This window comes from Lotus japonicus, chromosome 5 (assembly GCF_012489685.1).
Source record: "Lotus japonicus ecotype B-129 chromosome 5, LjGifu_v1.2".
Lineage (NCBI taxonomy): Eukaryota > Viridiplantae > Streptophyta > Magnoliopsida > Fabales > Fabaceae > Lotus > Lotus japonicus.
Genome location: NC_080045.1, coordinates 3,866,703 through 3,890,502, shown reverse-complemented (window position 1 = coordinate 3,890,502; position 23,800 = coordinate 3,866,703). Strand labels below are relative to the sequence as shown.

The 23,800-nt window shown below is 37.5% G+C and overlaps 2 protein-coding genes across 2 annotated transcripts; both read right to left on the bottom strand.

Moving 5' to 3' along the window:
- Positions 1 to 84: 84 nt before the first annotated feature.
- On the bottom strand, positions 85 to 2,158 carry LOC130716935 (allene oxide synthase 1, chloroplastic-like). The gene has a single exon (XM_057566991.1). It carries the CDS (start codon positions 1,796 to 1,798, stop codon positions 212 to 214), a length of 1,587 nt encoding a protein of 528 aa, XP_057422974.1. The 5' UTR covers positions 1,799 to 2,158; the 3' UTR covers positions 85 to 211.
- A 7,227-nt stretch (positions 2,159 to 9,385) lies between these two features.
- On the bottom strand, positions 9,386 to 22,459 carry LOC130717762 (exocyst complex component SEC3A). The gene is made up of 25 exons (XM_057568123.1): positions 22,206 to 22,459; positions 21,835 to 21,905; positions 21,517 to 21,597; positions 21,283 to 21,350; positions 21,072 to 21,174; positions 19,952 to 20,100; positions 19,077 to 19,194; positions 17,595 to 17,699; positions 16,895 to 16,996; positions 16,668 to 16,805; positions 16,214 to 16,342; positions 16,044 to 16,124; positions 15,859 to 15,933; positions 14,709 to 14,882; positions 14,486 to 14,630; positions 14,291 to 14,355; positions 13,386 to 13,556; positions 13,210 to 13,289; positions 12,804 to 12,885; positions 11,854 to 11,951; positions 11,628 to 11,736; positions 11,461 to 11,529; positions 10,565 to 10,630; positions 10,392 to 10,481; positions 9,386 to 9,730 (listed from the first exon to the last, which is right to left on the bottom strand). Exons 1-25 carry the CDS (start codon positions 22,378 to 22,380, stop codon positions 9,620 to 9,622), a joined length of 2,655 nt encoding a protein of 884 aa, XP_057424106.1. The 5' UTR covers positions 22,381 to 22,459; the 3' UTR covers positions 9,386 to 9,619.
- Between the last annotated feature and the right edge of the window lie 1,341 nt (positions 22,460 to 23,800).

The window sequence follows — 23,800 nt, the reverse complement described above, 5'->3', positions numbered from 1 at the left end:
CCACTACTTCAGTGGAAGTAGCATGCATCATAATTCATAACCCCACAAAATTGCAATTATCAATTATGAGATGAGATCACTCTCTTCAAAGTCCAATTATACACTACACGTATAAACAAAACATACATAAAAATCGAATAAAAACACATAGATACAGCCATCATCATCTACCCCAAAATTAACTACTAAATATAAAAATAAAAATAAAAAATTAAAAGCTTGCTCTCTTCAATGAAGTGAGAGTAACAGCAGAACCCAACGGTGAAGTTCCCACTTGAATCTCAAACGAATCGTAACGAAGAAACAACTCCACCACCAACAACCTCGAAACCAGTGTCACAAAATCCTTCCCAGCACACTGCTTGTCGTTCACCGTCGGAGTTGCCGTCTCCGGCCCATTCGACCACAGTACATGTTTCAGCAGCTTCTCCCCCTCCGCCCCCATGAACCTATCTCCGACGAACTCCTCCGCCCGCTCAAATATCTTCGGATCCTTCGTCGCAAACGGTTGGTACCCGAACAGCATCTCCCCTTTCTTCACGCGAAACGCGTGATCATGGCTCTCAATCACCATGTCCTTTCTCACCCGCCCGAATTGCAACGGCACCGGCGGGTCAACACGGAAGGCTTCGTACACCACGGACTTCATCAACGGCATATTCTCCATCGCCGCCATTGTCACCTTCCCGCCGGCTGATCTCACGGCGGTCCGGACCTCTGTTGCGAGGTCCGAGTGAAGCTTGACCCCTCCTCTTCCGATCCACTTCAGAACGTTGGGGAAGAACAGCTTCATTCCACCCAACGAATTGAAGCAGGTGGCGAAGAGGAGGTTGTGGCAAGCTTCTTCTCTTGAAACGCCTAGTCGCTCGGCTTCGTCGAAGATGAAGCCCGAGCTCTGGTAGAAGAAGTTGTAGAGTCGTTGGTAGTCTTTCTTGATGATTGAAGCAGGGAGGCGGAAATTGCGGAGGATTTGATCCTCAATGAGGCTAGGGAGGCCTAATTTGAGAACCGGGCTGAGCTGAAACAGAATCCATTTCTGTATCAGCTTCGGCCCGTCCAGGTCGAGTTCAGTCTCAGCCGGGTTCGCTCCGAAGAGTGACCTGGCCAAGAAATTGAACGCGGCCTGGTCGTTCGCTTCACCGAAGCTGACTTTACCGTTCTTCGAAAGCTCCTTTTCAAGGCTTTCGAAGAGCTCGGTGAAGGCGATGTGGAACTCCGGAATGACGTGTTCGCGGCGGGATTTCAAGAGGAAGAACATGAGGCGTTTGAGCTGGGCGTGTTTGGGCTCCGACGGGTCGAGGTAGGAGAGGACTCTGTAGCCGCCGGTGAGCTCGGTGGAGGGCATGAAGGTGCCGGTGAAGACGTCGGTTTTGTCGACTTTCTCGGTGTCGAAGAGGGTGGGGAAGCTTTTTCCGTCGAGGAGGACGACGACGTTTGGGTTCTTGGCGATGAGGGGACCTGGTGGGACGTTGGTGCGGAACACCGTTGACTGGTACTTTTGGATTCGTTTCTTGAAGAACTCGTCGCGGCCCTGGTTGTAGAAGTAGTCGACGCGGTCCTTGTAGGGGCCGATCAAGGGGATGCCATGGTCGCCGGGGATCTTGCGGATCGGAAGCTTGGTGGGCTCCGGCGACGACACAGACACTGATGGGACTGAGATCGATGAGGGTTTTTCTGAAACAGAGGCTCTGATGGGGGAAACAGAGAAAGGTTTGGTGGGTTTTCTTGTTGATGATGGAAATTGTAGTTGATGGAAACAGGAAGAGGAAGAAGAGGGGATAGTAGAAGATGCCATCATCTTAGGTTGTTGTTGTTGTTGGGTTTAGTGTTTGTGGATCAGTAAGAAGAAAAATTGAATAATGATTTTTCAGCTGAGGTAGATTTTGTGGTAGTGGGTAGTTGATGATGCAATGCCAGAAAGGAGTTGAATTGGGTGGTGTTTTTATAGAGATGTGAATTGAATGTGTGTATATGTGTGTATGGAGCTGCTGACAATTGAAGAGGAGGGTGGGTCTTTTATTGACCTGAGAAATGGAGACTAGACTATTCAATCTTTGATGGAATGGAATCGTGATATTTGTGCACAATTGTTCACTTTCCTGCTATGTTCCTTTCATGCTGTTATTATTTTATGATGAAAATTAGCTTCCCTTTAAATTGACTAATTGTGGGTGTTGTACTAGTTTGTAATTTGTCCATAGAAAAATATATAATGTAGGTATGAGTGTATGACTATAGAAAGTGTACAAATCTCAAATAGGCAGACACGATCACAAGAGATAACAATTAAGGACAAAACATAATTATAAATTGTAACCCTTAATCCTAAATTGAGATTGGTGGTGGATGACTTTAGAAGGCTTATCTAGTAGAAGGGAGCTGGATTGACACAGTGGGAGTATACTTGCAAAAACGCTTAGGTTAACGAGAGAGTGAAAAGAAAACTTCAAAGTTTGCCTAATGCGTAATGCTTAAGTTAATGAATGATTGAATCTATATTTATAGATTTGGTGACGGTCATGTTCGTGATTTGGAGTCTTTTAAAAAGCCTTACAAAAGGTCTTATGGGATGATGGTTACCTTTGGATGACCTTGCAATGTGTTCGTTTAATTAGTTAGAACCCACTCGGACAACACTAGAGTGTAATGTTTCTTAACTAAGTCATCTCGTCCACCACTATGATACTCGTTTGATTGCTAGACGTTTGGGCCGACTAAGATGCTAGTTGACCTTGTAACTTTTTGAGTTGGCTGAAGTATGAGCCCTCACAGCTTGACATGTAATGCAATGCGATGTTAAGTTATATTTGTTCGGCTGAATACTGGCCATTGAAAATATTCCAATCCGAGACGAACTTTTGGTACCTTTCATTCTTTTTGGTTGACCATAAATTACTTTGCTTTTTGTTCGAATTTTAAACTCCGAATTCCTCATAACATAGCTTAACCAACTTGAATTTCGAATGTTGTAATTTAAGAAGACGCACGCTCCAACTATTATATCTTTAATCATGATTACTTGTCATAAAGCCACAACTTTTAATATGATAATTTTTCCAAATTATGTGCTCCCCTAGATTATACCATTGGTCACATTCTTTTAATTTATTTTTTGAACTTTCAAATTGGTTTGGGGAGGGGAGAGGGGAAGAGAATTCCATAAAAACAAAGGCTCTTTTGTTTTGGAATTAATCAACCGTACTTATGCAAAGATTAAATAATACCTTGGTAACATATTTTGTAAGAAGAGTAAATTAAACTCCACTACCTTGAGGTTTCTTTATATGACACTAAACTCCAAACTTACTCAAATATTATTTTCCACCCCATTTTTTGTTAAGGAATATTGTTAAAAAAAATTGTTATCTACTTGATTAAAATGGGGTGGAGTGACTCGATGAGGAGAACGCTTCAAATAAACTTGGGTTCATTAATTTGAACATTCCTCTCCATAGATTAACAATGTCGACTCATCCAATTTTCTTCCCTGAAAAGACTGGCCCTGCAGAGGGAATGATGCTCTTCTTCAACACAACGTCTCTTAAGCAAGTGACAAGCTTGATTTGATAGTCATGAAATTTGTTTGTCATTCCCTAAGAATGGCTCAATAAATATGCTCTTTCGCCTAATCCGAATAGGAAAAGGGAAGACTTGACCCTTGAATCTTAGGAGCCTAACGGTATGGGATTTTGATTTCATGAAGAAACTTTTGGACTTTGAGGATGTGGACAAGACACTCTCGAGTAATTTTCCTTTTGACTCTTTTCAAGACGTTGGGCCTTCAAAGGTCCTAAGTATGATTACATAGCAGGCGTTAAGGACTGCTTCTACTTCTTTCCTTCTTAATAAGATGGTCCTTGCTCAATTTGAGCGGGACCTTTATGAAAATGCCTCAAAATATCTCCAAAATAGAGAGGAAGTCAAGAAATTAAGCCTAAATTAAAGCTCGAGGAATTCGAAAATGAGAGGGATAACATGATCAAGGAGATTGAAGAATTACATTCCAAGATCAATCCCCTCAAACTCTTTGTAGAAGAACTAAATGTTCTAAATATGAATCTAAGGTTTCCTCTCTAGATAACTCCTTAAAAGAAAAGGAAGTACAATTGTCTCATCTTCAGGAAGATTAAGACTCCAACATGGGAAAATTCCCAAAGTTGCGGAAGAAAATGAAAATGCTCTTTCCCTTGCTCAAGCTGAGAAGCATAAAAACGAGAAGTTGCGAGCATCTTTCGAAAATGCTAACACACTAATCATCACCCTTGATACCATTGTGTCTTAATAATGTTTTGAAGTGACTTTAAAGACCGTTGTTGATCAGCTAACCATCCTAACCCATAGTCTCAAAATTGAAGGAATCTCTTGAGCTAGGGTCCGATATGTAGACATACGAGTTTCATGACATTAAGTCAACATATTCAGATTGTGGCGGTTCACCACAACCTACAAAGTATTTTAAAGTTAAACATTGTATCACAATGTGTTTGAAATCGTCAAGGATCATGCATAATTTTTCATGCAGGACCCTTAATTTATGGTGAAACGTGTAGTGGTAAAACCTCTACAATGATATTTTTTTAATACTTTGCCAATTATAACGGTAAAAAATTGCCACAGTTTGAATATATATTTACCAAAATCAATATTAAAAGATAGAAATATTGCAAGAATGTCTAGAATTTAGAATTGTTTTCATTAGAACATCTTTGAATGAGCTCAATATTTCTTTCAAGAATAATTAACTACGGGTCATAACATGGATCTGAAGCCATAAAGTGACTTATAGTGATACTTACATAACCTTTTTAGAGGGAGTGATATGTATTTACCAACCGGTTCCAATGTGTTGGTAATTCAGATTCATTTTATTAAGAAATGCTTTGTTATTTGTTAATCTTTTACAGTTGTATTTCAAAATATAATAACATATTTTTATGATTATCAGTAATTTTATAAAAGAAAGATTTGATCCAAGCATCCCATGGAAGTGCGAGGTCAAATCATGAAACGTTGCTTTCTGAATAGAAGTGCTTGGATTTGGTAACTTTTTGATATCTTGGCACATTGTTTCAATCATCTAGGAAAATCTTCATTTAGATATGTGGACTGTGGCGTTCATCTTTATTCCTCCCACCCTTTCAGCACTGTTTGCATTTTACCATACACCATTACGTTGAGGAATTAATAAAAAATGAAAACTCAAACGTAAGTGCTTTATCCAGTCATCAAATGTTGTTTCCTTCATATGATAGGAGGTGCCCCCAACTTTTTTAGATTTTGCAAATGATCTTGATCTTTGCTAATACCGAACTGCTGCAACGAAATATCTTTATCATTTCAAATAACATAAAATTTTACCTAATTTTTTTTACGGTTTTCTGCTCCTATTTTCTCTTTCCGGGTTGTCTCTTAAACTAATAAGTAATAAACCATAAAAATTTCTTAAATCATTTCACCTTCACTCATAGAAATTGAAAAAATGTAGTGAGGGAACACCAAATATTCCTATGTTTGAGTCAAAATCAGAAAGTACAACTCATAACACGCACACCCACCACCCATGGACCCGTGATTTTGATTCTAATTCTCAATTCTCAATTCTCAATTCTCAATTCATCAGAAGCTTTCAGTTCTCACTGCCGGCCAAAATAGTAGTAAAACACGCCCATCTCTTGTGAACTTACTTATTATACTTTTGCTAATAAACAAATAAAGGCATGAGCTATTATTCTAGTCTTTTAAGTTTTAAGTATTATTTATTTAATGACATTGAAAACTCAAATGCAGCGTTTCCGACCAGATTAGCTATTCCTTCCACTTAAACAATTCAACTTAGATTCTAACAAAATAAGTAGGACCCGTTGTCTCGATAGAAAAAAGTGGAAAAGAAATTAAATAAATGATGATAAAAATTTGTGGATTCATGAGAGCTTTTTTCTTTCTTTCCTCAAAGAGCTTCACTTCACGTCATTGCCACTAAAGCGGTCCCCATATAACAATTAGATCAATTGATATGAATAAACAAAGTGAAAATGAGATGTGTGACCAAGTGAGGTGTGTATATATATATAGGGATGTATTTTATGAGAAATATAATCTTATATTAGAAAAATTAGAATAAATCACGACCGTTAGATGATCTAACCATTGACGGTTAAAAATTAAAAGAATTTAATGGTCATGCGATTGTCACATGATCACTTAAAAATGTCATGTGATTTTTTGTTTTAATCTTGACCGTTGATGGTTAGATCTAACAGTTGTCTTTTATATATATATATATATATATATATATATATATATATATATATATATATATTTGTTTGATTTTCCTTAAATCAACACTCTGGAGTGACCCTGCACCATACCTCTCATTGCACACTCCGGTATCGTCATGACCATAATTATTGGTACTTGGGTGCTTCAGAATGAGCTCGGGTTGAGTGCATGACCGTCATACTTTACCAGCACCCTTCAACATTCATTTTGAAGCTATGCGTAATTCCCGAACTCAACACAGTCACATTGTAGACCGCTTGAGCAATAGCTCGACCTTGCCCGAGGTGGATCTCGGAAGGCCCGTAAGGCTAGCCCTACGTTAGGAGACCCGCAAAACTGGTAGATGCACCCTCGACATCACGAACCCTTGAGAAGTAACCATCAAAGGCCTTGGTTACAAACACCAGTTTATGCAAGGTTAGCAACCTATTCCCTCCCACAATCAACTACATCCCATGACCTATTGTTTTTCCTTCCCATGGCCAATTGGGTCTATCGCAACTGATTACATCCTCCGCGATTGATTGCTTGACCTCCTCGCAACCGATTGTGTTCGCCACAACTGATTGCCATCCCGAAGTCACTCACCTCAACTGAGGTTGTAACTTAGCGTGTCTTTATCCACAATGTCTCATCCAAAGTAAGCGACTCTCTTATCAAGGTATATGTGTGACGCTCGAAGTCTTTTGCGTGCGCTAGTGTATCCTCACTTGTCCGATTGAACGACGTGCCAAAAACTCCAATAGTTCCTCTCCAACGTTGTACCTCGTACATACCATGATGCCCAACCTCAAACAATCCAATGTCAGAACCTTCAAAATTCAACCCTATAAAAGAAAGTGTCATTGCATGCTCCTCGCCAGTGTGATTCGACGAATGAAGAACTTGAATCCGGCTCAAAAAAGCACGCTACTAGCGGGAAGAACCACCGTAGTTAACATTATTGTTCCAGTATTCCTCCTTCATTCAACACTCTTCTACTGGTTCAGCCAGATTCACTTGATCAAGTGATAAAATGTTAAGTTAGCACGTGAAATGTGAGTAATACTTTTTGGATCTTAGAGTGGCTAGGCCCCTCCATCATATTTGAGACTGAGTGCACCAAATTGTATTGTCCATTACAATCAAATATGCCATGATTGCCAATGTGGCATTAATTGTTTTTGCCAAGCATATTCGACCAATGAAAATAAAATAGTGTTTCTGTCTCCGACCATAAAAAGTGCAAATGCGAATGAAATTTGTCTTTGTGCTTCAACATGGCATTCAATGATTTGTTGTTCCAATTTGGCATGAAACAAATGTGCTCTTTGTCATTCTATAATTGCATCTCACTAGTATATATTATTCTTGGTTTTTGAAAGGCTGTTTGGCTGAAAAAGATAACACTTCCGGCAAATTCCAAACAGATAGAAGCACTCAACTTAAAAGATCTTTCTCATGAAGTTTGAGGATATAACCGTCCTTGAACTTTGAGCGAGTTTTGAAAACAGTCCCTCACCGAAAAATTATCTGAAAACCATCCTCAGACTATTAAAAATAATTTGGACTCATCCCTTCGACACCCTTAGGTCCGGCCAACGCTTACGTGTTTGTCCACGTCAATTAATGAGAGTCCGACTTGGTTTTTTTTTTAAATAATAAATATTTCCTAATTATCTGAATAACCCTAAACCTTCTGTCGTAGGGATTGAGAGGAAGAGTGAAGGAGATCGAGGTGTTATGGTTAGTCCGACGTGTTTGTACACCCAGATCGAGCATTGACTCACCAATAAACAGTTAAACAAAATGTTTAGCATATGTTTTGAACCTCCGCCAATAAACATAAATTTGTGGCGGTTACTGTAGCATCTTTAAATTTAGACAGTTGGTGAGCTCACACTCACTTGAATTATTATTAAACCACCATTCTCCTTCTTTCTCCCCACTCCCCTAAACCCACGTTCTCTGTTCTACCATTGTAAGCTCATACCTCGACAAGCACCCTTCATCGACGTCCCTCTCCTCTGCTTTTGTCTGGCTTGTTGCAATGTTTGAAACATCATCCAGATTTGAAGGAGCCAACGACAAGGAAACCATGGACTCACACGCTCATATCAACTCATCCACCCGGAAGTCGTTGCCACCATCAACAATCACCATTGTGTAACAATCATCATGTAGATCTAATAGAAAAACAAGTAAAGCTAATCATGTGATGACTTCAAACAACCCTTTACGTATGGAGCAATGCCAACGGATTCCCATACAAGACTGAAACAGGGTAAGCTCATCTCAACATCTTTCAAGTGAAGGTGTGAAGCCCCTCTTCTCATCAGATTCTCCTACACAAGATTAGAGTCCTTGCGACAATGAGTTTGCCAAGTTCGGAAAGATGGCGAAGGCGCATTAGGAAGGAGTTAGAAAACAAATACAAGGATAGGAAGATAGATGTTGGCCAGACCGGAATGTGAAATACAAGGGTGATGGCTATGCCATTTGCACAAGAAGTTGCAGTGGTGCGGGCGGAAGACAATAGGGCCATCTGAAGAAGTTGTCACAAGGGTTAGAGGAAGGATAGAAAAAGTCATTGGGTGAGTGAAAATGAATTAGGGTTAGAGAAGGTAGTTTGGTTTTTTTTCTTTTTTTCCTTCAATCTCAATTTCAGTCATTCAATATTTTAAGATTATATAAGTGTTGAAAATGTCATCTTGCACATATATTATTTAAAGACTCGTAAACGGTAACCTCCACCACTAACACTAACATTAGATAAAGACTCATTGTTTTCTAAATTTGTCCACCTCTTCTAGATACTTTACTTAGGCATTGTCATTCAATAAAAGCAACAAATTGGCTTCTTCCAAATCAGAGGACACTCACCCGTCTCAAATTCCTTATCATGGTAATAACATAATCATCCCACTGACCAGACAGACATCGGCATACACTTCAAGATAAAAAGTGAACAAAACTTTCTTTTATAAATTGAGATAAAAATCCGTTCACATCACACACAAATGGTATACAGCCACACTTTCTCTTTCACAACTTCGTAAAAGAACTTTTGAAGAGTGGTTATTTCTCCAAAAAAGCTAAAACAATTGTGCTCAATGCTAATATGCTATGCCATGAAAGATAATCGCCGCTTTATAAATCTTTAAAATGCATGTACATAAGCAACATAATTATCGAAATGCATTAGGATGCTTGTTACAAATTATCAAAATTACAAAAAAGGATGCACTTAATTGGATAAATAAAGTTACATACAGTGGTAGAAAAGAAAGATTCTACCTCCTATAAGATGGAAAGGAAGAAAGAAAGAATACATATACATAGATACATACACAAATATCTGTTACATGGAAGCTAAAAGGTCTCTCATCTCCGCTACAGATGGGATTGTCTCAGTAGGGTAAATCTTAGCCACAAGTTGGGCAAAACTTTCGTACTTATCAAGAAACTCCTTCTGCAAGAAATTTAAGAAAATGTTCAGTAACACATTTTCTTCAATATTTTTACTAACAGCTTTAACAGGTTTTTATGTTTTAAAAGAAGTAATGAATGTCCTACTAGGTGTTTCCAAGAGTTTAAATTTTACAATCTGTTTTCTCAGAAAACAACATAGTTGTGAACATGTGAGACCAAGTGGCGGCACCAAAGCAGCAGTTGAAAACAATAACAACAACAAAAGCCTTATCTCACAATGTGAGGTCAACTACATGGATCACCTAAAACCATTGCGCTCAACCAAAAACCAGATTTTGTTAGATATTATTGACCATGAGGTCACTTTTAACAATATCTTCCAATGTCACCTTTAGCCTTCCTGTACTCAGAAACATGTTATTAACCCTTCTCGCTAATGCCTCCAAATGATTTCTTTATACATGTATATGTATCCTTTCAAATTTCAGTGATTTTAATTCTGATATATCAGTGTAAATTTCCACCCCTCTGCCATCTATTCTTTAGCCATTTTATTAAAAGAGTATGACCACTCAAGAGTAACTAATATTGTAGAGGAAACATGTTCCCTCATAACATATCAAAATCAAATTCCATTTAAAACACGAGCTTTGGTTCTTTCTTACTAGGAGGTTGACCAATAGGAATTAAGTACAGCTTACCTTGCATTTGTCCCATAAGGAAGGTAACAGTTCCTCGGAAGTTAAATTCTTCTGTAGTTTCTTATACATAGCCGTAATGGATTTGTCAACCTAGGTGGAAGAGCAAAGAAATTATTCACCTTGTAAGCATACCCCAGTGAGAAGGCTTTCTATAAAAGTAAGAGTCACCTTACCCCAGATAAACTGGATTTTAACATCTTCCGTAGATCCATTTTTGACAGCCCAAGCTGGAAAGGAATCTGAAATTGGTGCAAAATATCAGCATTTTCTGAATGTCGAAATCCAAATACCCAGAAGTTCAAGGTAAAATAGTTTTACAATCATATAAGGTCAATCTACCTATAAAGTCCACCAGTAAAATAGCTTTAATATAGTGTTAGGGTCAAATTGCAAGGTATTGGACTTGCGTCCCACGTTGGAAATATGAGATTCTAGTGTGGGGTTTATAAAGCCTTGACTCTCCAACTACAATGACTAGCTTTTGTGGTCTGGTATGGTTCACCCAAGGTTCTTATCATTTGGTATCAGAGCCTTCCATCATATTCTCAAACTGCAAACCAGCGGCGTGGGGGTGACACCAACATTGCAGTGTTTGCCCAGGGCAAGTCAAAGGGCTAGTGCACAGCTAGCCCACTTGGGCGCCGAGGCTACGGAGCGTGGTGGGGTATTAGGATCCATTTGCAAGGGTATGAGACTTGGGTTCCACATTGGAAGTATGAGATTCTAGCTTGTGATAGGGTTCCCTCAAGGTAATCAAATAGACACCATTATGGAATTATAATTTTACATCACTCATTAGCGTATATTCATTGATAGAAATTCCAACACATAACAGAGGCATGCTAAAGAAAGTGCGAGTTTTTCAGGAGTTGTGATTCATATTAAGTACCACTGGTCAATTAGATAAAGTAATTTGACAAAGTGAGCTGCCTTGGATTGCTATTTCAACTGGTTTATAAAACAGAAACAGATTGCAACTAGTTTGTTTGATAAAAGAATTCTAAATATGATGAGATACTGTATAGCAAGAGGCTATGAAGGATTACCAGACACCACCATACAAACTAACCTCTTCAGGTGCAACAGTGAACATCAAGTCCTCAATCCTTCGTGCAAATTGGAAAAGACGCTCAAATTGCTTACCAAGGCAATAAAAGTACAGTGAGTTGGATCCTAAAGGATATCAAATCAAGTGCAGTTGGGAAAAAAGACCATAAATAGATAATAAATACTCACATAGTAGATAATCATGCTAATATGGCGCGTACAAGCTTGTTCATAGGCTTCACTAGCTTGATGATAAAACTTGGCCAAAGTGGGCACAATGTTGGCAAGGTCATATAAACTGTGTAAAATGAACAAAACAATAATTGAAAACTGAGAGTTGTCTTCATTTGCAAAATCAGCTTAATGTAAAACGAATGAATTGAAACGGCCATTTAGTGGGAAGGGAAAAACTTGCCTATTCTGAAAAGCGGCATAGTTCTCAAAAAGAAAAATATCTGCATACTTTGGATCTGTTTGAGCAATTTTTTCCAAAGTCGCAAACATTACACTAACCTGTCATGCAAAATTGGCACCAAAAAACATTATGCCAACAGTTACATGGAAAATTGGAAAAAGTAATAATTAAGGGCGTCTTTCCACCAACTCAGAAAAAAAAAGGATAATCAACAAATAACTGAAATTAATCATAGTGACCATAAACATACAACAAAGACCAAAGCCTTTCTCCACTGGCCACATGGATCAAACAACATCCTAATGCATGAGATTCAAAATGATTAATTTTAAAGTTTAAGTTGAAGAGAAGAAACTATTGCTCTCATGTTTTTCAATAAGCCTGGTCTAATAAGAGAGGAAAAAAATATTGAGAGAAAAGAAACAGTTATATAAGAAGTTCTTATAGCAAAAGAAACTAGGAATCCCTTCAAAACCATTATCATAAACCCGTATAGGTGCAAGGACAACTATCCTATCCAAAAGAATATATTCGCGCGTAGAAAGCACTGCCTGAGCATTCGTCGAATTTACCCTAACCAAAACCATTAGCATAAGCCGGAGTAGATGCAAGGACAACTATCCTATCCAGAATAATCTATTCCCAGGTAGAAAGCACTGCCTGACATTCTTGCAATTCACTCTAACCAAATGTTCCCATAGTGCCTGCAGAAAGGGCACATCTCAAAGATACAACATCCTTTCTTCTCCCACAAACCAAAAATAGGCAAAGTAAAAAAATGAAGTGAGAGAGAAAAATTATAATGCCTACCTATAATCCCAAACTAACACATCCTAGCCACATCACAGTGCAGAAAGAGATAAGTGAAGTTTTCGAACTTAAGTGCTGGAGTTCTCAGCAAGATCATGAAACATCATAAAATAGAGCAGTGTTTTAAAGGAGTCACTTACAAATTTTGTGTATGCTTGGTCAACCAAATCCCTAGACTGTCCCTGGATGTACTGCTCCATTCGAGTTGCAAGGGTTGCAAATCTATGCAAAACAATTAATAAAGAATTTAACATCAATCATGAAGAGACTTCACAGTTGAAAAAAACACAAACAAGAAAGCAAACAGTAACAGCTAAAACTTCTAATCACTACCTATATAAAAATCATTCTTTTCATATATATCAGGATTCGTTGAAATAATTTTAAATAATCTGACCATTAAATTATGCTTGATTATCACGGTAATCATAAACCTATGTTCCTAACTTAGTATAACTGGCTAGCAGACAACTGTACTATCATTCAAAAAAAGAACGTCCATTTTTCTGGAGAAGGGGGGAGGTGGAAAATAAAGATCCATTTCACCTGGGAATGTAGGATAGGACACCCATTTGGCGAACATTGCGTTCATTTCTTTCAATTTGGTGGCAAGCTTCATCAACAAACTGTAAAAAGATTTCCAATTATAAGAATTGGGTTAGCATCTTAATCTTCCAAATGTATTTCGCAAAGTTGTGCTTATCATGATGCAAGCCACCTACACGACTGAACTGTGCAGATATCCGCGACTCCAGGTCACCAAGCAAAAGACGTACAAATCCTGCAGCATCAGCTTTCTGACCAGAGAGATAGCGTTCTGTTATTCCGTGCATTGATATGCAGCGTAAAGGATCAATTTTGTATGCCCAGTCCACAACAGCATAGAAGTCTTCCTGAAATCATCCAAAGAGGTTTTATAGCTGTAGAGTCTATAGTTTTTTAAGACACAAAATCACATCCTGCAACTTATGAAAATCGTCGTATCATAAGGAACAGTAGGTTGTTCAGTCTGATGGATCACAACATCAAATAGATTATATTCAGCTTATTAACAATCCAATAATGCTGGTCTTCTAAAGGCCTAGATCTCATTTTAAATTTCCTTCTACAAATAGAGTTGGTGCAGTCTAGCTTCTAGTTTGTTAGGTGTCCTAATACACCATATGTAGTCCACTCTACAATCTACTATTAAGAGTCTCAGTTTTTAACTTATCCCTGATCTCTTTTGTGTAACTTATCCACAGCATAATTATGTTAATTATGCCACACAACATTTAGCTTGTCTTTGGTATTCTGCTCTGGACTTTAATGTACAGGCATTGGTTTACCTTGTTAGTTGTTACATGACTAAATCTCTTAGTTTCTAAATATTTTAATTTGGTATTAAACTTAATCAGAAGAAGGCAAATACCTCTACCACTAACATACTTATAATGTAACATTCAGAAGATTCAGATCCTTCATCTCACAAATATCAGGAGCACAAAAAGTAGATTCACTGGTATGGATAGCCTAAATGGTACTTGATGGGTTAAAATTTCCCAAGTCCAGGGTTTAAATCCTACTAGTATCTAGATACCAACAAAAAGTAGATTCAAAACTGATGCAAAGCACGGTCTGTACATACTTGAATTCCATCTAGTAAATCCTGAAGTGACTCATTCAAAGCGGTAAGCTCTGCAGAATTATTACCTACAAAATGAAAGAAATTGACATATTTAAAAAAAAAATTATACAGATGAAAAATAAACTATAATACATTCAGGATAACTTTAGAAGTACAGATTGGCTATTTGCTCGATGTCAGACACATGTTATGTACCAGATTTGCTGTCATTGTCATCAATGTCCATAATTCCCAAATCATCATCGTCATCATCATATCCAGCTTTGTTGCCATTAACGACACCTCCTGGAGGAACAAGAGTAGGAACTTCAAAGCACATGAAGTGTGCAAAAAAAGAACTCTGCAATGTAAACCATGAAGAATTAGACATTTGAAATATTTAAGACAAAATTGTTATGAAAAAGAATCAAACTTTCACCTCATCCACCAGAAGTGGGATGAAAATCGTGAGCATCTTTGCATAAGCATCAGAGACTGTAGAAGTGTCGGTAGCATTTACATTCTGACCAGAACCTGTGGAACCTTCAAGCCAAACAGTTGGATTTCTAGATGCTTTAGTACTAGCACGGAGTTCATTTGCAAACTCGCGGGCCTGCAAAAGAATGCGTGAAAATTTAGATTCCCCCAATTCACATACCGAAGCATGAAAATTATGACCTAGACTTAAAATAAGAATTAACACAAATCTTCTTCTCATAGACCAAGTTGCAATCAAAACCAACCGCTCTCACACTAAAGAAGACCAAATACATATAAAGTAGATCATGCAGCACTAACAGTGGGGATCTGCTACTCAGGTGGTTGCAGGGTTCTAGGTTGTCAAAAGCAAACCCTACTCCAACTTGTTAAAACGTGACAGGTAAAACTATTGTTCCCTGTTAACAACTCTTATGAAAGGTAGTTCTTGAGAAAATATTTGACAAATTTCTTTTTAATACATTAGACAATTATATTATGACAGGGAACAAAAACAAAGTTGGTGTTGAGAAGTTCCACATTGATTACAGATATGGCCAAAATAGTCTCTTAGAATTCAGGTTGGCCCAAAACTACCCCAAAAGCTAGCTTCGAGGTGAGGGTTGTTCTACCATTTATAAGGGCTTATTTAGCCATATCTCTAGTAAATGTGGGACCTTAACAACCCCCCCCCCCCACGCCCAGGGCTGGATATCTGAAGTGTGGAATTTGATGGAGTGAATATCTGCGGGTGGCCTAAATATGGGTGATGTCCAATAACGGATCTAGGATAGGCTTTGATACCATCTTAGAATTCGGGTTAGGCATGAGGGATCGTGTGTTTTGACAGTAAGGAATAATTTAAAAATGTGATATTTATTCTATCTAGGAAATTTTATAATCCGCCCCCCCACCCATGATTTTTTTCCAACTTCTTGTTTATCTTAGATTACATGTAAGTAAGCACATTAAATTACGTTAAAAAAAAAGCACATTAAATTAATAGCTTGCCGGATATATCATAGGTTACTTCACACAAAGAGAAAAGAGCAAGTCATAGCACAAACGTTAACGCCAGACAATTAAGAAATAAAAGAAAAATGGTAACAGACCTCCCTGCGAAGAAGCAAGTTTAGAGAACTGCAATAAGCTTTTCTCAAAGGACCCAAGCAATTCTTGTCAAGACTCTGCAAGCGCACAGAAAGATGATTTAGGTAGAAAACAAAGAAATCACTTACAAATATATGTATGCAAATAAAAATTCTGAGCAGGTGTTGTAGATCATCCATGTTTTAACCTTCAAATGTTGCAAAAGGCGTGCATATGTCCTGCACTTGTACCGCAGGTCCGCATGATCAGGCCTCTTCAATTGTCCCCGCTGTTTAGAGGAAGCAGACAAATTGGTAACAATATATTCAATCCAAGACTTCAAAAGTGGCAATTCTATTACAAAAATACAGAAAATACCTGAGAAAAGTAACTTTTGTCGCTTATCATGAAGTCCACCAGACTGGCAAAGTAATTTCTCAAGAATTCAGAAGCTCTCCTGACAAAAGTAGATTTTAATTTTTCAAGTTCTGCACGCTTCTCTTTAACCTGGAGGAGATAGCAGAAACTAGCATCAAAACAGGTGACTATAAGGTTCTTTACATATTTACCATATTGACCAAAGCCAGAGTACTCTCTTTACCATATTTTTCCAAATTCATAGGACTATCCAAATTCTCTCCAACCCATCAAAACAGTAAAAACTAATAGATACAAAATATATGTGACCTTAAAAAAATTAATGTTAATAATTCTTTTCTAACAAATACTAGCACCCCATGCCCATGAATGATTGTTTCCGAAATGGTTAAATCATTATCAATGTGCTTTACCAGATGATTTTTAACAAGAGAAAAGAAAAGCGAGAACATACAGCTCTCATGTTTGCATAGGAAGGGTCTAGATTAGGCCCTTCTAGACCACGCAAGGCACTGGTCAACCATTCACATGCTTCAACATTTTGAAGCATTCGAGCTTCATCAAAGGAACCACCTGTCAAACATGCTGCATACTAAACCCAAAAAAACATCATTAATAAATACAAGCTAGGTAAGTTCATCCAGCTTAAACTTGTATACCATTCAACTACTGAAGTTATACCTCAGATGGAACACGCAATCGCTCAAGAAGCTTATCAAGCTCCTCAATGAGAGATTTGCTATTTACTGATTGCATTTCCAAGTTGTTATTGCGGGTTTCTATCTGGGCATCAGAAAAGTTATTAAGGCAAAATAAAGAGATCAGCCTTCATCGGAAGAATATCAACTAGATAAACTAGAGAAGCAAACAAAAACCTGAAGAAAAAAAATTCAAAGTAGAAAGAAATTTTCACAGCACCAAAAAATTGGCTGCCTCTAAGAAATAATGTGACCTTATATCAACTTTTTAAAATAATCATCAAATTTATATTCAGGTTATTTTAAACCTAGAAGAAAGATTATATTAAGGGAAAAAGAAGAGGATCAAAGAAAAAGAATATTGTATAATGGGAGGTGAATAAAATATCTTCCAAGAACATTCTCACACTAAAAATAGTGTCGGGTGAGAGAGAGAGAGAGAGAGTTCAGCTGCACAACAATGCTTCCCAATCCCTCACTGTACAAAAACCCTCCTAATTGAGGCCATGGGCCAAATACCAACGAGATACCGTAATAACCATATATACCCTTATATCTCCATAACAGATCAAGAGGCTGCACAATACCGCCCTATACACACAAATTGAACACAATGTGGCAGTTTTGTGATTTAAAATTGAAAACAGAAAAACACACAATTTTAAAGGTACAAAATCCCTTACTGATGCAATATCTTCCCTCATGTGTCGGAGTTTCACATTGAATACGTTTAACCATTCATCCATATCATCCACACAATTCGTTGCTGATTCAAGCCCTTGCAACACCTGCAAGGCACAAGTTAGGATGAAAAATTTATAAAAACACTTTTTTGTCTTTCACATGAATCATACTGAATTACTATAAATAACTAGCGAATGTTTGGAAGAGCTTTTCTAATGGGAATTTGCAGGAGTTCTTTATCGGAGGTTATTTGGACTTATATTATGACATAAGTACTTAAGCAAGTGTGATGCAGCGGAAGTTGTACTAGGATTGCAAGCGCAAATCCTAAAAAGAAGGTTTCTGGAATCCACCAGAAAGGAAGATAGCCAGCGCTAAAACCCCAAAAAAATACCCTGGAATCCACCAGAGTTTGAGAAAAATCTCGTTTTATAATAATCAAAAACTTACTATGGCTCATGCCTTACAACTGCTGAAATAGAGAAATAGGAAAACCCTAATGAAACTAAAAATATTCTATTCCAAAATTAAAAGATCCTATTCTGAAAATAAAAAGATCATAATATGAAAATAAAAATATCCTAATCAAAAGTTAATAAAATATACAAATTAAACGACCCTAATCACAGAATAAAAAGATCCTAACCACAAATAAATAAAACTACTAAAATCCTAAAAATATCCTAAAAAGCTCCTACATCAAAGTGTTTGATTAAATTTATATAAATGGCGACCTACCTAGAAGCTCTTCTAAGCTTATTTTAGTAAGCTACTTAGATAAGCAAAGGAACAAGCGTTTACTGAATAAGCTCTTTTGACAAAGCTATCATGTGAGAAGCGCTAATTGATTAAATGCTTGATTAAACTGTTTACCCAAACAAACAAGAAACATGAAGGTTTGTGAAATAGAGTTGTATTATCATAGGCTTCGCGGTGATTTGAAGGTTATTTTTCTAACGGCCGTGATTTATTCTCACTTTCTCACATAAAAACACCATTCTCATAAGATACATCCATATATATATATATATATATATATATATATACATATATATATATACATATATATATATATAGGGGCCTAACGGTCCATGTTACAATGTCAAGATTTATGATTTTCGTTTGCCTTCCTTATCCCAAGTAGAATATTGATTTTGACTACCTTAAGCATAGCAGCACTAACGGATTAAATAACAATAATGAGATACTGTTGCAACTTAAAAAAAGAGGCACGATTTCTAGTTTCATCCAGGCATAAAACCACCAGATAAATTGGTTGATCTCATATAAAATTCAAGAAGCTCAGGTGTTTAAAATGTTGAATCATGGCTTACACAACACAAAAGCTTAGTTCAGTCTATCATTCAAAATGCACAGTAGAAAATAAGCTGCCAACCAAGGGGCATGTTCACAAGAACAAATAACAAAATGGAAGGCAATACAAGCCAAACAAAGATCATCAACTCAAAGAATAGTAATACCTCATTTATCAAAGGTTCACTTTCTAAAATGGCATGCACGTTAGCTGCTTCCAGAGCCTGGAGTTCTCTCTTCAACCTTTCAGAAAATTCTTCTGCCTCACCAACACCCATGACATAACTGCACATTCAAAAATTCAACCCTTTAGTTGTGCACATTGGTTTTATGAAAGATGCGACAGAGCAAAACTGAATCATGCACATCACCAACTGACATGTTTTTTCCCATTTGAACTTTGACAAATATGTTACAACCATTATACTCAACACTTTCTATTAATTTATGAATTCTCTATACTAGGAAGCATGGGTCCCAGTACTACACAAGCTATGGATACAATATAACATGTAAACAAGGATATGTCAAATTTTAAAAATTATAGGACATGACACAGCTTTGATACAACATTAAATAATTTAAAATGTACATACAAATCTTAAATCAAAACAAAGGATCAATATTTTAAAAGTTATCACAAGTGATTCTAGACATAATAAAACATTTATCTAATGATTCTGGTATTTCCATTTGAATTGGTATGAAAAATTACAAAATAAAAACGAGGTCAAATACAAATCCGAAATGTCTATGAAGTCTTCAACAAGGATAAATGTCTAACATGACCGAGGCTACTATTTTGAAGTGTGTGTGTGTGCGTGTGCGTGCTCCTTTGTATATCCATCATAAAATGAGGCTGCCAATTTTATAAGGGAAGACAGGAAGATTCCCTTTGGTCCTAGAATTTAAAGAACTCAATCCAGCAATTTGCCCAAAAAGTCAAAGTAGAAGAAGAAGAAGCCATTACTTCTAGTAAACTACTACTTAACACAAATATTTAACCTCAATATAACTCAAGACAAAGAAGAATAGCACCTACGTCCCCAAAAGAGCCTCCATGTCCTCTTCCTCTGCCTGAGAGACAAGTTCCTTCTCAACATTGACTTTCAACTCTCTCTCAGTCACAGAAGATGCCACAGGACCACCATCTTGCATGTGGCTTTGAGTAGAAACAGCAGATGTATTTTCCTGTTTCACATTTTGTGAACATAACAAAATAAAAAAGTCAACTATATAAAATAGTGAATTGCAATTAATCACTGTGATAAGAAGCTTAGAAAGAGATATAACCCAGCTTAGAAAGACTCCTATGCTATGTCACCTGAGCTCAGAAGGGGAAAGGGACCTAACCTTTTCTAGGAGATTACTAAGGAGAAGAAGGATCAGGGTGTATTCCCTTCAGTGAGCCCCATCCCCCTCAAATTGGCAGGAAAGCAGGGGAAATGATTTATTCAAATTAAATAGAAGTAAATAACTCTGATCCCCTTTGTTTAACTCAAACTCCTAAACAAGAGAAAGAGAACTCCCCTCTTTCCCTTATTTAAATGTCAAAAGAAGGGCTTCAACTCCCCTCTCCCTTCTCTATCACCCCCCTCCCTGTGTTAGAATATAATATAAAACCATTCATGCGGCATTTACCCAACAACATAAGCTTTTGGGATAATTGGTTCATGACATGGTATCAGAGCCTCTATGACTAAATGGTCTAGAGTTCAATTCTTGTTGCCCCCATTTTTCTAATAAAAAAGTTGAATTTCAGCACACAATAGGTGGACCTGTGCTTTGTCCACGCTTCAAGCCCAAGTGGGCTCTTGCGTGAGGGGACGTGTTAGGATATAATATTAAATCATTCATGTGGAATTTACCCAACAACTTAAGCTTGTTGGATAAGTGGTTCTTGACACCCTGTACCCAAAACTTCCAAACGTAGTTAGAGTTTAACATCCTATGCTTGAAGTCATGGACTTGATAACCACAAATGAGAGAAGTCACACTTTCACACTCCATACAAAGTAACAAATACCAAGTAACAATTTTTTAAGCAATTATTAAAACAGGAAAAAAAGAAAAAGAAAAAAAACATTCATCAGAACAGAATGATGGCTATTAGATTGGAAAGGAACACCAAAATTAAGTGACTAGAAGACCATCATATGTACCTTAGCCCAAAGAGCCATCTCCACAACATCTACACCAACAACCTTAGGAAGGCGGCCCAAAACATCTTTGCAGATGGTCAAGATGCAAAGAAGGAGGCGATTCCTACGAGTGAAAGGTGATAGACATAATCAGAAAAATTTCCTCCCCTCATTCAGAACTCAACTACAAAACTGAATATGATTAGATTAGCATTTCTCTCAACAAAATCACCTGTCATCAGTATTGCGCATTGTCCATTGAGGAGGAGCCACGCTCTGGCTCCTAAGGTTATCAAATCCCTAATAGATACACATGCATCAGTTCCAGAAGCAAATGACTAGGAAAACGTTAAAAAACAAACATCAAAATAGGGAATGGTTGCTTCGCTTATTGCATCTGTGCCAGAAACTTAAAAATATATGTTAGAATTAAAACATAAAGATCTCTTCTATTGTGGAACTTTACCAGTGTAAATGTACATCCACTGGGATCATTTGCTATAACTTCCACTTTTGAGAGGTGCTTTAGCTTGTACAGTTTTGCAGGCTGCAAGTACCATAAAAATAAATGAAATACTGAACAGGAGGGTCATGAATCTTCCTAAATCGAACACCAAAAACCGAAAAACAACCGCAGCAATACTCAAAGGCTTAAAAGGGATCTCTAGCTATTCTATGCATTTGATTTAAACAGGGAATTGGGGGATGACTAGCTAAAACACAACAGAGGCTCCAAAATCAATCATATCCCAAACAAAAAGGAAGAAGAAAAAAAGCAAATTACTTCAAGAACTCCTCCAGTAGAATACTTGAAAACTCGAAGAAAAGCCGTCGGCCTCTGACCTTTTGAATTTGCTGCAGGAAATAGCACTTTGTCACCAACACCAATACAGAAATACAACAATAAAAAAGCATCACACATTGAAGTAACCATCACTTGAAAAAAAATTGAATTTATCAACTAATCAGTTGAAGATCCAACAAGCTACCCCACAAAAAACACAAAGCTAATGCAGAATTATGTGCTAGGTGAATTAGTACAGGAAATCAAAGGCCAGTGTTGACATCACATCAGAGAAGTTAGTGAATGACTTGAAAGCAAAAATAAAACATTGACACGCAAAATCAAAGCAAATATGGAGAGGAATAGGTAACTGGAGAGAGCAAGAACCCTAGGCTTGGCCATTTGGCGACCAAGCTTGGAAGATTTTCCTAAGATCCCATTGCTCTTGGCGACGCGGAGAGACAAGACGATCTTCTGCTTTGGATCCTCAATTGCAGCCTCGCAAGCTCGCCGGAGTTCCACATCGTCGGCGCTGGATTTCGCCATCTCCGAGAAACACGAATGAATGGAATGGTCTTGGCTGAGTCGTGTTCTGTTCTGTTCTGTTCTAAGTCGCAGTAAAAAAAAGTAGTAACAAACGGTTTTCTCGGTTGGTGTTGGATTTTATGTAGCCTGCGTGTGTTCTTTTATTTTTACTTTTACTGTACTTCAGTTTTATCTTCCCGGTAATTACTGTTAGAAATTCATATCATTTGTAAAAGGCTTAATTTTTGGTCTCCCACGAATAACAAATGTGCATTTCTGGTCCTAAACGTTTGAAAATAGCAGAATCAGTCTCACACGTTTGTCTCCGTTAGCGTTTTTGGTCTCTCCGTTAAAATTCTAACAGAAGTTACTTATTGCACCCCCATTTTACTATTCTCACCCTCACTAGGACTAGAAATGCACATTTATCATTTGTGGGGGACCAAAAGTGCAATTAAGTTTAAAAAATAAAAAAACCAAGAAACCCATCAACCACTTCTTCTTATTCTTTTTCTCCCAATTCTCATTTTTCCTTATGCTATGTTATCTGTCCATACCCAGGTGTAGGTTCATCATTAACTTCCAATTGAATTGGAGTAATAATACATTAAAATTAATACCTAAAATTTATGTTGTTAGAATTGAATAAAAAGTAACATAATAGGTCGCAGGTTTGAATCTCTGTTAGTCTTCTTCAGAGTGAGATAAATGCTAGTCTTTTGTATTATATGCCTTGAATTAGAACATCATCAGTTTCTCACCTTAAATTTTTTTGTTAGAAAAAAAGTCGAACAAAAAATCTATATATGTAATAAATTACATATGAAAATATATAGAGTTTAATGAGAATGCACTGACAGTGTAAACCCACTTTACACAGACATCCAATAGTATTCTTGTTTTTTGCCACATCAGATTAATATTTTTAAGTAATTTTATTTAATTTAATTAAAAACTTAAAAACTCCCCTCAACCATTGCGTTGTACAGCACTGCAATTTTTCACTTCTGCGTGAAACCTCCACCCCTCCACCCCATGGTTTCCCATTGTGCAGAGGCTGCTACACATCCAATGATGTTCCTTTTTCAATTCACCTTTGTGAACCTATGGAGTGTGGAGTCTCTAAATTTCATTTTCCACTCTCTGCCTTCTCTTGTCTCCTCCAATTTGCCCTTTTCCATGAGATCTGCTCTCCTCACATCCATTCCATGTTGGGGGTGGTGGCACAACGACGCTGGCGGTGGTGAGGTGCACTCGTTGGTTTCACTATGGTCTGATCGAGAGGCCCAGTGGCGGTGCGCGATGGCTCTAGTTGCGGTTTGAGCGGCGGTGACTCAAGCTTGGGGGCTGGAACAACAATGATGATGATTGTGATCCTGCAATGGTGAGGGTTGAGTTATCATAAGATCTGGGTCAGCGAAGCATAGATTAATAGATTTAA